The sequence below is a fragment of the Cyanidioschyzon merolae genome, chromosome 9, assembly GCF_000091205.1.
Source record: "Cyanidioschyzon merolae strain 10D DNA, chromosome 9, complete genome".
Lineage (NCBI taxonomy): Eukaryota > Rhodophyta > Bangiophyceae > Cyanidiales > Cyanidiaceae > Cyanidioschyzon > Cyanidioschyzon merolae.
In genome coordinates, this window is record NC_010135.1 from 218,490 (window position 1) to 230,855 (window position 12,366).

A 12,366-nucleotide genomic window follows, 5' to 3' on the forward strand; every position below is an offset into this window, starting at 1 on the left:
CACCGTTGTTTGAGCACTTGTTCTAGACAGAGCGGTTGCACAATTTTTGCAGCCAGTTATCTAGATAGAACGTAGGCTATTGCGAAAAAGATGCGGCGGGCGAACTCTTGTTCAGTTCTGACAGAGAAAGACGAACCGAGCCACTGGAAAGCGCCGGCTCTGTCCCCGCTTCAGCATATGCCCCTCGGAGTGGCGTTCTGCGAGCGCCAGACGGGCGTTCTTCGGAGTCAGGATAGTGCAACGGTTCGGGCGTTATTAGCCGACACTGTCCTTGGAACAAAGGTGACGAGCCAGCCAAAGTTTATGATGCCTGGCATGGCATCGGCGGATCCCAGCGCTGGGTCCAAAAAGCTCGCGCAGCTGGGTGATGAGGGTTTTGCGCGCTCCAGAAGCGCTTCGAGTGAGGAGCTTTCAAGAAGTGATAGCGGCGAGGAGAATGAGTTGGCGGTTCCAAACATGGATGATAACTGTTCCACCAGTGCCGTGGTACGGCGCGCTCGCGAGTTCGCACAGAAAAAGCATCTGACACTCGATGAAATCTACCGTATCATCGAGCTTTTGTTCCGACACGCAGGTCTTGGCGATTCGAGTTCACCGGATGAGGTCGTGGAAGCACTCGGAGAGGATGGTCTCGAGCTTTTGCTTCGCTTTTATACCAGTGCGACGGAATACTACCTTAAGCAGCGTATTGAATCGGGACTGGGACGCTCGGAGCGCCTGAAAAGGGCGATGAGAGAATGGGAGGTTCATCTGCATGAAGAGGACAGCACAGAGAACGTTTCTGATAAGGAAATCGGGCAGACAGTAGGGAAACATGGAATCGATATCCCCCAGGAAAGAGCCTTTACCGAGCAGTCAGAAAAGATTCCCTCTCTGGAAGGGCTTCATCAGGAAGTCACAGAGCCGCATGCGAAACGACAGCGCACTGAGTCTGAAGGCATGTCGGCGTGCAGCTCGGGAGAGTCCTCCGAGGAACTTGATCCTCCAATGACCCTGAAGTACAAAGCCGACACCGAGATCGCCGTCTCGCGCATTTTCGCCTTGGGTTCGGTGGTGCCACCTCGAAATCCGCTCATCAAGCCAGACGATCCGTATGATGGACCTCCTGTGGTGACCATGACTGGATTCGGAGAACTTGGTCGCTGGGGAAACCAAATTCTGCAGTACGCCTTCCTGCGCATTTACGCGAGCAAATGCAACGCGGGTATTCAAGTCCCGGACTGGGTGGGTAAGGCCATTTTCGGTCTCAAGGATCAACCAGTCGAGCGTGCATTTCCCGCTGTGGTTGAATATGCTGAAGCAAAGGCCAACTCTACCTTTACCTCGCAATTTCTGGACTACATTCGAGCATCGAACGCCGGCGCACCAGTCCCCGAGGTGAAAGAGTCAGACCTGGCGCCCAGCGTGGAGCCGCGTTTCGTGAATCGCGACTTTTGGGGCTGGTTCCAGTGGCACACGAGTGTCTATCGTCCGTACCGTGAGCTGCTTCGCCAGACTTTCACAGTGGTTCCGGAACTTGCCGCACATCTAGACAATGTGATTGCACGCACGTTACGTAAGACTGGCAGACGCGGCCCTGTGACGCTTGTAGGCCTACATCTTCGCCTCGGAGACTACAAGAACATTGCCGCTTCATCCTTCGGATACTGCGCCCCGACCGCGTGGTACCTCGAGTGGCTTGAGCAAATATGGCCGACGCTCTCAAATCCGGTGCTTTTCGTAGCCTCCGACGATATCGATGCAGTGCTTCGGGATTTCCGCGAGTTCAACCCGGTCACCTGCGATATGCTCGGTATCGAAATGCCACCCGCCTGGCAGGGTCTAGGTGCTGGTTTTTTCCCCGACTGGTATGTTTTGACCCAGTGCGACGTGTTGGCGATCAGCAACTCCACCTTCAGCTTCACTGCTTGTATGTTCAACCAACGAGACGGAAGCGCAGTCGGCGGGAGGCCTCGCTTCTATCGCGCGCACTACAGCCAGCGCATGATCCCCTTCGACCCGTGGGACGCTGAACCCATCCTCCATCGCCCGGGCGGGACCTGGGACACCTTACAGCTTCTGTACCAGACACAAGGAACACGAGGGCTAGTTCGCAACGTCCTCTACGAACTACCGTACTACCGGCTGCGGGACGTGATCATAAGGACAGTACTGCGAGCGCGAGCTCTCCGGAAGCGAGTGACGGCAAGTGCCTGAACGGCGACACGTGCAGCGAAACATGAGTATCGTGCTGGCGTTGTGCTGGCGCAATTGGAACGCAAGAATCGACGATTTGAAAGCCGGTATGTGTACTTAAACGTTATTGTGCATTATGTTTCCTAGTTCGAACCAGACGCGTCTCATGAGTATCAGGCGCTTTTTCATAAACTGGGTCCCGCTGTGCGGTTTTCTTATCACCTGAAGCTCAGCGGAATTCTGCATGGCATCAGTCTCGCTTGCCGCAGCAGCAGGCTATGCTCTACTCGCCGCACCTGTGCTTCGTTGCGCATCCCCGGTGACCATGTTCCCCGAAACAGCACCCAAAGTAGTATCGGGTGGCGAAAGCCACCGGAGTACCGAGAAGTCGATCGACGGAGCTGCGGGTATTTGTACAGCAGCGATCAACGATCTCTTGCACATGCCTTACAGAATGAGATCATGGAATGTGAAGCGGTCCTTTCGCGTCAACGCTTTTCATCTGCATTCAGACCAACGACAAACAAAAATAGAACGATTCCGGTTAGCGTACTCGGGCATAGACTCTAAAATTGGGTCGCTTCCACGGTCATCAACACCAGCCTCTGCGAGCTTTTTCTAAGACGACTACGTATGCCCCTCCCTGATCTCTGTCTTTACGAAAGCTGGTTTCTCCCGTCGCTCCAGCTTCGTTGTCCGCAGTCGAAGGATGTTCATCACAACGTTAAAGCCCCGATCTCGTCGCCTTCGGCTGTTATCGACGCATTTTGACCCGTAGGGAAAAGTTGCGAGCCACCTTCGGCTTGCCGTTCTCCTTTTCTTCGCATACAGCATGGGAGCGCCATTCGTATCGTTGACACCTGGTTATGTTCAGGTATTCCCATATTAAAGTCCACCAAAACGCCTCCTAGGAGCGCCGCTCTGTGACAAGTGAAAGCTCGCTTCGTCGCTCGGTACATGCTCTTCATGGGTACAGAAGGCTGGCCTCGATGCGCGCCTCGGTAACCGCGCCTGATGCCGTTCCTTGCGATCACATACTTCTTCAAGCCGATGCATTCGGCGACTGCTCTCTTCGCCGGGTGCGCATGTTCCCGTTATTGCAGGTGCTAAAGCATGTGTGGATCGCGATGTTGTTCATGATGAAACAAATGCTGGAATGAAAATCCAGTCTGGAGAGCACGTCGAGAAATCGCAATTCGCCAAGGCTCCGTTCACGCAAACCGGTAACGCAGGCTCCGTTGGAGGCGATCGCTGCGATCGCTCAAGCCCGAGTCGAAGACCCTTTCCACTCGTACAGAACAGAAGAGAGTGGAGCCTATGGGAACCTATCGTCTGAAAGGTACCCTGTTGCTTTGGAATACAGTTCCGTCGATGGCCACAAATAGAAAATCTTTTGTCCTTCGAACGGACCTGATTATTTTTATTAGACAATTGCGGTGAAATTTTGGCATGCACATAGGTAAAAGTCATCGAGGGATAGAGTCGAATGATCTATTTCGCCGTCACTCCAGGAGCGCGAACTGATCCACCCACAAGTTGTCGCCAAACTGAAAGATCGAAGACTTGAAGCATTCGTAATTTGAGCACGATGCAATTCAGCGAAGGGGAATAGCGGAGGATCGTATATTTGAACTGGATAATGATATCGGTTATTTTACCAAACCTTTTTCGGGGATGTCGCAAGTCATCTTGATTCCGATCTCGCAAAAGAATCGCAGCGACTTAGAGTCGCAGGAGCCACTCCGAAAAGACGACCGAGAATCCTAAGGGAATGTACAGACCCGTTAGCCCTTATTGCTGCACTTGGAATGTCGAAGCTGTCCATGCGAAAAATGCTCGGAAAAATCTCAAGGCAGGAACCGAGCAAGCAATTCGGTGTTCAATTTTTATCTGACACTAGTTGAGCAGCAACCGCCAGTCTGCACCAGGCATGATTTCATTCTGCGCTGCTTGCCAGAACACTGAAAACCTGTTCGGCGCGTGTGTACCAAACGCAACACACGTTCCACTGGGCAGCAGTTGGCGGGTTATCGACGCCCTTGCTTGTGAGGCACTGGACGACACCTTTGTGAGGCACTGGACGCCTCGAGCGCCAACACCAGAACTGGACGCGGGCGTTGCACTTGTAAGTACCTGTACGCAGGTGCTTTCTTCGAGCTGGGCTCGAGCGCTGCGCACGCCTTCGTAACGTGCACTGAGACCGAACACGAGGAAAATGGCTGCGACATTCGGTACAGGAACACCATTTGGATCGGGATCGTCTACGGCTTTCGGAAACAGCAGCAACTTCGGAACTGCTGCCTCTGGGGGCGCTCTGAACACCGCGACACTCAACCCGAACAACGACTTTATGGTAAGTGATCCGCCAAATGATACCATTTCATCGGTGCACTTTTCACCGGCAGCGCTACTGCCCCGTAACTTTATCATCGCAACAACCTGGGACAATGAGGTACGCCTCTGGGAAGTTCATTCCAATGGCAGTACCCAAGGTCTGGGTATGATACGCCACGAGGCTCCGGTGTTGGCGTCCGCCTGGAAGAGTGACGGCACCAGAATCTTCTCAGCCGGTTGTGATCGCATATGCAAGATGTGGGACCCAGCTACTAATGCAGTCGACACTGTCGCCTACCATGACGGACCTATCCGTCACTGTGCGTTCGTCGGCGAGACCAGCGGCGTTGCCGGCACTCCGTTTCTGATGACAGCGGGCTGGGATCGAACCCTCAAGTACTGGGATGTGCGCGCTCCGCCCAATCCGGCACAAGGTGGTGGCGGTGCCATGGGAACCGTGTCGCTCCCGGAGCGCTGCTACGCAATGGATGTGAATGGGTCGCTCGTCGTGGTCGGAACTGCGGATCGTGAGGTGCTCTGGTTCGATCTCCGACAGCCGCTGCAGCCGGCAGGTCGAAAGACATCGCCACTGCGTTACCAGACGCGTTGCATCTCGATCTTTGCGGATCGTACTTGCTACGCGATCTCGTCCGTAGAAGGGCGGTGCGGAATCGAGTACCTGCAGGATACTTCGAAATCCTTCGCCTTCAAGTGCCATCGCATTGATCAGGGTGCAGGCGGTCAGGAGCGGATCACTCCAGTCAACTGTGTGACGACGTACCCGTCGACCGCACCAGAGCTGGTGGACGTGCTTGCAACCGCCGGCGGCGACGGTCGGGTGAATATCTGGAATAAAGCCGCGAAAGTGAAGACCAAGGGCCTCAAAGAGGTTCCTTTGCCGATCGTTGCCCTTGAGTTTAATGCGAATGGTGCTATCTTGGCCTACGCTATGGGCTATGACTGGAGTCAGGGAGCCAGCGGATACGCACGATTTCAGTCGGTGCCTCCCGAGCAGCGCAACCTTATTTTTCTGCACGCCGTTCAGGACGACGAGATTCGTAGCAAGAGCGCTGGGGCTCGACCGCCGGTTCGCAAGGGCCTCTTCTAAGGATCGCACAGGCCAACCGCTATCCTAGGATCGCTTTCGTCGAGGTGCACAGCATCGCGGATCATTCGAGTGGCTGCAGCGTCGTTCGTGGAGCGGCAGCAGGCGGCGCATGCGCGCAGCGAGGCGTTCCACTCACAAAGTGGTGCGTTCTGGAATACCTATACCAGCATGAACGTTATGATTTTGTTTTGGTTTTCTCGTAGGCATTCAGAAATAGGAATGGAGCGCGTGGCTTCGAGAAAGATCGCGGTAAAGCTTCATGCTGTGACTGCTAGCTTGCGAATAACGGCATGAATTCTGCAAGTTCGTCATTCTTTAGTCAGTGGATGGATGCGCCATCGCTTCACTAGTCCGTATTTCGAACATTGTGCACCAAAAGCAGAAGTTCTCAAAGCATACTTACACGACTACCTCCTCGCGAATCCATTCGACTCTGTCCGTCTTATCCGGAATACTACAAATGAAGTCGTAGGATTTGAAGTTTTCGTATCGTTCAGACAAACGGTGATGACGAGATGCAGATGGACAATGTGAAAGACGCCATCACCAAGATTGAAGCACCCAGAATTGGATGCCATGAACAGCAGCCGAACGCTACGCTCTGCAGCGTACTCAATGACCGCTTTTGCGTGATGAAAAGCGATGTTGTCTAAGGGCCGGAAAAGAGATTTTGGGAAGCAGCAGCCGCTGCATGCCTCATCGAAGAATGAGGTGATGAGTGATTCCCTCCGTTCGGCGCGTTCTAGGCGGCGAAACGATCGCGTCGCAACCAGTGCTGACGTTGGCGCCACTCCCGCTGGCCTCCTCTAAAAGAGCAGCGTTCAGCAGCTCTCTGAGTAGCGAATAATCCTGTACCATTTCTTCCAAATGAAGTCTTATCGAGTGAGGCGAGCACCCGTTTTTCCTGGAGTAAGCGTCCGCGTTACATGACGAAACCGACAGTATGTTGTTCAACGCATGAGGGTCCCCCGTAGACGCGTGCTGCTTCATTCGTTCATCCGTGTTACTTGACCACCGTTCGGCTCGAGGGTACGGGAACTTCATATCACGAGGATTGTGCAGAAGTTTTTATTAGAAAACGTGTGCGTTGGAATCAAATTGACATCGTGACAGTCTTTTGTATATAGTTTGATAAATACTGATTTTGGGGTGCACGAGGTTCACGATGAGGACTAGAAGAGCGGCGATTCATCCAGCCGCTGGCCCAAGGAATCGCTTGGATTCGTAAGGCGGCTTTTGCGTAAGCTAGCGGTGACAGCATATAAATGGTCTTCCCGGGCAATGCTCTCGTCCACGAACAAGACTCGTTGTCGAATACCTGCAAGAAAAATAAACAAAAACAAAAAGAGAGTGCTTCTGCAAGTGTTCCAGAAGTAACTGCTTCGAGTTATACGAGCTTGGCTGAGCCCTGAGCAGGGCCAACAGCAGCGCTGTCGTGCGCTAGCGGCGGCACTTTTCGGCGCAGAAGTGCCGGCAGCCGTCGAGCCTGCGCTGCTGGCCGCTAAAGGAGAGTGTTATGGAGCGGACAGGTTGCCAAAGGGTCCGTGCGAGCCGCGACGCACCTGCCTTCGCACACTCCTTCTCCCGGGTGTTCCAGGTGCGGACGAAAAAAAGTCAGATCGGTAGTTTTGCAGCTTCGGAGGTATGCATGTTGAGTGTGGGTGGCAACAAGAAAGCCCTGTCCGCGATTCGAACGAGATCCCTCGGAGGGTTCGGCTGTTCCGAGTCGGGACCTTCTGTTTACAAGACAGATGCTCTAACCGCTGAGCTAACAGGGCGGTAGTGAAATCGTTCGCAATTCCGCATATAAAGACCAAAATCCCGGTCGATGAGCAGATTTCAACTCAAATGCGTTCCGCATCTCGGTGCGTGTCATTGAACGCTTTTCCGTAGTGTATAGCAGGAGCTGGAAATCACGATACAATATACCCCATATTTCGTGGACGAACGGCCTTTAGGATGTATTCTTTACCGAGGAGTGCAAGGAGGATAGCATGCGTCCTTCAGGTCAGTTATTGCCCAGTACTCAGATGGTGAAGAACCCTGAAAGAAAGCAGGATACGCGCTCCGCGCCAAAAACCGATATGCTCACAGCGTGCTTGTGGTAAATAGTAGGAAACGAGTCGTTGATCACTGTGTAAGGTAAGCAAAGGCGGCGATAGCGGCCGCCACGTGCGTCTGTGTCGCTCAACAGCTTATTCGTGTGGTCCTGAAAACACTGGTATACAGGCGCAAAAACGTTGTAGTTTACGAACGGTCATCTTCCATCGAAATCGCACCTACAACGTTCCGAGAACGTTGCGATGAGTATGGAGCGCAGGGGCGTCGATATGTTTTTTTTCAGTCGATGAGGCCTTCTTCGGATGAATCGGTCGGGGTGTATATGGGTATTCGCGGGGTAGGCAGCCCGTTCTACGAAAGATCGAACCCGAGGTGAACGACGACATCATCATCATTATCTGCTCCAGCTGCAGTGGGTTCATTTGACGGCCTCAGTTTCGCTCGTCGAGAAGGCTGATACCACAGCATCGATCACTTTGTCGAATCATTAAAGACTTTTCCCTGGAGTCTCGCGACGTTCCTCAATTGGTAAACGTGGTATTTCATCATTCCCGTTGCGTTCGAGCTTTTGCCGATTCTATCGCAGTAGAGCTGTTTATCATTCCTGCATGTTTTACTTGGTTCAAGCCCATTAAAAAGAATGTTTTCTATTGTGGAACTTGATGCTCGCTTCACCGGGCGAATTTGTCTGTTTGATAGAACGTTTACGCTGTACTTGGGATCTAGATTGCGCGATGGATATACGCTTTCGGGAAAGCGTCCATAACGCTCCACCTACCTCCAAGTTCCATTACTCATACCTCTTCTTGGATACACTGGTCACTTCGCACGTTCTTTCGCACTCCGAGTGCCCGCCCTGATCGTCCGCGATAGCGCTTATACCGCTGGTGCGGGTACAGCACAGAGTCAGAACGGCTTTGCCATACCACTGAGGATATCGGACCGAGGAATGCTTCACCTGACACGGAGTCGGGGCTCATAATCAATCTAGGAACGAGCAAGTTGTGCTGATAGCCTTACTGCTCGCAACAGCGCGATGCGATGTTACAGGAGCCCACTGTAACCAGGATGACCTCAGGACGCATTATACGCGCTCCGGGTCTAAGGATAAACTGCGTTTCGGACGAGTTTCTGCTCAGATCTCGCCACAGCACCCGCCAATCTGGAGAGCATAAAGCACGAACCTTGCAGACTCGTCCACATCGCGGGACCTTACGCCTAGAAGGTGAACTTTCGACCGTTCGGAAAGCTTTCCCCCTTCAATGCTTACCGTTCGAGGGGGAAAGAAATTGTTATCTCGTTGCTAGTTCGCGGCTCGTTTCTGTACTCTTTTTTCTGCGTTACGCTCGATCACAAAGATCGCGATGCGTACGAATTCGCGCGTGAGTGTCGAGCCTCCACGCACATGGCGGGTCAGCGTTTCAGTTTGCAGCTTCTTGTTCATAGTGCACATATCGGTGTGGAGGTTGGAGCAAAGTGTTTCTTGTTTTCGCTGGATGGCGAAAACACAAGCGCGGCAAGGGCAGCGGAACGCGGGGACCGACACAGCGCAGGGTCTTGGTCAAACTGTCGCTCCAGCGGCGGAGCCCGAACCGAACGATGCTCGAGAAGCACCAGCTCCGCAGCTGGAGACTTCTTTATATGATAACGACTGGACCCATCGAACACATGCACTCGATGTGTTACGGTGGCTTGGATTTGGTGACTCTGTTGAGGCGCGCAGGCTCCGACGGTCGTTTGTTGCGCGGAAGCGTTCGCACTCGCCGGGTCAGCAGCGAGCCGGCGCACCGCCTTCGGGCCAGAATCGTTTTGACGGTCACCGTCGGAGTGCCGAGGACTCTACCTTTGCAGATCTTGAGAACGCTCGCGACGCTGGCGCCGAAAGTTCGCCGCACTGTGTGCGATGTGGCACGGAGTATCACGGTGAGGTGATCGTGCGCGACGTTACGTTCTGCGTGCCGAAGCGAGGCACGGGCTTCCTTCATCTTGGCTTCTGTGGCGCTGAGGTGGCGCCTTTGCTCGAGCACGTCTACGCGTACTTTCCACCGGGCAAGCTGTCCGGCATTATGGGCCCTTCGGGTTCAGGGAAAACTACGCTCCTAAATCAGATCGGGGGACGCATCCGTACCCTGGGAGCGACCGTCGCCGGGGAGATTCTCATTGACGCACATCAAAGGCCGAAAAAGGCAAAACGCTTCGTCGGCTACTGTGAACAGAACGACGTCCTGCCCGGTGACTTAACCGTCCGAGAGGCGCTCTGGTACGCTGCCCAGTTGAAACTACCGGAGCACTTATCGGACGAGGAGCGTTGGCGACGCGTAGAAGAGGTAATTGAAATTCTGAGTCTCGAGAAAATAGCGGATCAGCGCATCGGCGCTGATAACGATCGACAAATCAGTGGCGGTCAGGCGAAGCGGGTCAGCATCGCACTGGAAGTCATTGGCGATCCCCCAATATTCCTTGCTGACGAGCCAACGAGTGGGCAGGATACGCGCACCGCTTACTCTGTATGCCAAGCTTTACAGAATGTGGCACACATCGGAGGCCAAACGGTCATTGCGACGATTCACCAGCCCTCGGTGGATGCCTGGGCCCTCTTCGATAATTTGGTGATCCTGGCGGCAGGTCGGGTGCTGTACAGTGGACGCGCGCAGCGTTTCCGCGACTACCTTATGCGAATAGAATTCCCGATTCCGGACAACCTCCATATAGCTCTACCTGACTACTTTATTGCCGTTGGTGTCAAGGCCGAAAAGAAGGAGCATCGCCTGAAAGGCAAAGGAGCAAGGAACTTTGATGACGAACAGGAGGACGAGGATCAGGACTTCGAAGGTGATGGTAACGACAACACCGTACAAGGCAATTTTGCTGAAATGAACATAACGGCCCACAAAAGATCCACTCGCGGTCAGCGTCGTGCGAAAACCTGGATATCGGGGCTCACGCTTCCCTTTGCTGCACAGGAGTCAAGTCTGCGGTCCAGACGAATGACACGTGAGCGCAGTTGTACAGCATCAAACATGGACAACATTGCCGAGGTAGCTCGCCGCACCTTCGAGCAGCGTCAATTGTCCCATTATTCCGCAGTGAACGCTAGTCTGCCAGAGGAACACGAGCGAGCCATCAGGCAACGCACTGATGGCGACGACGCCCTCGTCGAGTCGATACTCGAGCGGCAGCGCTCTCAGTCACCAATGATGACATTTCGCCGCACCCCACAGGAATGGCGTGAGATCTGGGAGCAGACTACCGAATACAAACGCCTTCGCTATGTTGCTGAGAGCCGCGCGAAATGCCTCGGGGAGTGCGGACTGCCGTACGCGTTCGGTGAACCGACGTACATCACGAGCTGGTGGCGACAATTCCGGACGCTAACGGTACGCGCGTTTCAAGGCGAGGCGACGTCGCCACGTTTTCTCGCTTATCGCCTCATCCTGGTGATCCTCGTGAATCCCGCAGGTCTGGCTACGATTTTTTGGCCTGCTCTGCGGCATCATTCGTCGTTGGCTCAGAACACTGCAGCAGCATCCTTTGTCGTGGCTGTCGCCAGTTGCATGGCGATTATGCGCACCTCCGTCGCGTTTTTGGAAGGGCGTGCGCTCATGTATCGTGAACGCTCTAGCGGTGCGTATCGCTCCTCCGCGCATTACCTGTCGACAATCGCCATGGAGGCACCGTTCAACGTATTAACCGCGATTGTTTTCTCCATTCTGGACTACTGGGCATTTGGTTACCGCAAGAACGTCGGAGCGTTCTTTTTCTTCCTTTTCATCGTATACTTGAGCAATGCTTGTGCAGTGGGTATTGGACAGGGCCTGGCAGCGATTGCCCCGGACATAACGTTCGCATCGTCCTTTGCACCGGTTGTCTACATGACGTTTGCGGTTCTCGCGGGCTATCTGCTGCCACAGAGCCTCATCCCAATTTACTGGAAAGTTCTTCTGTACTACGCGAATCCGATCAGCTGGGCGTTTCGAGCGATCCTTCTGAATGAGTGGCAGCCGTACCTGGACGGAGCAACGCCGCCACCCTACTTAGACTATCGTTCGGAACTGCGAACGCTTGGTTTGGAAAATCAGAGCAGATGGACAAGTGTCTACGTGTTGGTGGGCATTTATGCCGGCGCACGGCTCGTGACCTACGTCTTTCAGCGTTTCCTGAAATACGCCCATAACTAGAGATAATACGGGGTATGCAAGGGCGCGCCAGCGCGGCCCCTGCGGGCGCGTAACGCCGACGACTGCAACGAACAGTGTACCAGGTGCTGCAGTGGCGACTGAGCTGAGCATTTCGAAAGAGACGCCAAACAAGTTTGACCGATGCTGCAGTTTCACACAGAGCAGTTATTTGGTTTCAAAGGAAACGAACAAGACCCGAGGCTGCAGGCAAAGTGAACGTGACTGCAGGCGGTTGCCGTAACTCGTGGAAACAAGCCGCTTCAGCACGGTTCGGAGACGCGTATCATTTCGTCCTTTGGGGATTGCGGTAAAAGACGCGTCCTAGTCTTGTAGGCATAGCATATGCGTACAGTTCGAACACAAATGTAAATGCATCCCTACTGACTCTGTGGGAAAGGCATCGACTGATTCATGCAAGCTCTCCCCTGAGGAACGTTCAGGTTCGAAGCGGTGCTCGCAGGGATCCGGACTCGAACACCGACGAATGCAGTCGGGCGTCAAGCGTTTGTG

The 12,366-nt window shown here is 53.9% G+C and overlaps 3 protein-coding genes and 1 non-coding gene across 4 annotated transcripts; 3 read left to right on the forward strand and 1 right to left on the reverse strand.

The window, feature by feature from the left end:
- Window positions 1-90: 90 nt before the first annotated feature.
- On the forward strand, window positions 91-2,196 carry CYME_CMI076C (hypothetical protein; the record flags this gene model as incomplete). The annotated part of the gene is made up of 1 exon (XM_005536204.1): window positions 91-2,196. One exon carries the CDS (start codon window positions 91-93, stop codon window positions 2,194-2,196), a length of 2,106 nt encoding a protein of 701 aa, XP_005536261.1.
- Window positions 2,197-4,390: 2,194 nt separating this feature from the next.
- CYME_CMI077C (probable mRNA-associated protein MRNP 41, RAE1 homolog) lies at window positions 4,391-5,617 on the forward strand (the record flags this gene model as incomplete). The annotated part of the gene is made up of 1 exon (XM_005536205.1): window positions 4,391-5,617. The coding sequence occupies one exon, from the start codon at window positions 4,391-4,393 to the stop codon at window positions 5,615-5,617; it is 1,227 nt and encodes a 408-aa protein (XP_005536262.1).
- A 1,674-nt stretch (window positions 5,618-7,291) lies between these two features.
- Window positions 7,292-7,395, reverse strand: CYME_CMI078R. Its single transcript has 2 exons — window positions 7,359-7,395; window positions 7,292-7,326 (listed from the first exon to the last, which is right to left on the reverse strand). It is a non-coding gene; the product is annotated as a tRNA-Thr (tRNA).
- Window positions 7,396-9,174: 1,779 nt separating this feature from the next.
- On the forward strand, window positions 9,175-11,856 carry CYME_CMI079C (ATP-binding cassette, sub-family G; the record flags this gene model as incomplete). Its single annotated transcript, XM_005536206.1, has 1 exon — window positions 9,175-11,856. One exon carries the CDS (start codon window positions 9,175-9,177, stop codon window positions 11,854-11,856), a length of 2,682 nt encoding a protein of 893 aa, XP_005536263.1.
- Between the last annotated feature and the right edge of the window lie 510 nt (window positions 11,857-12,366).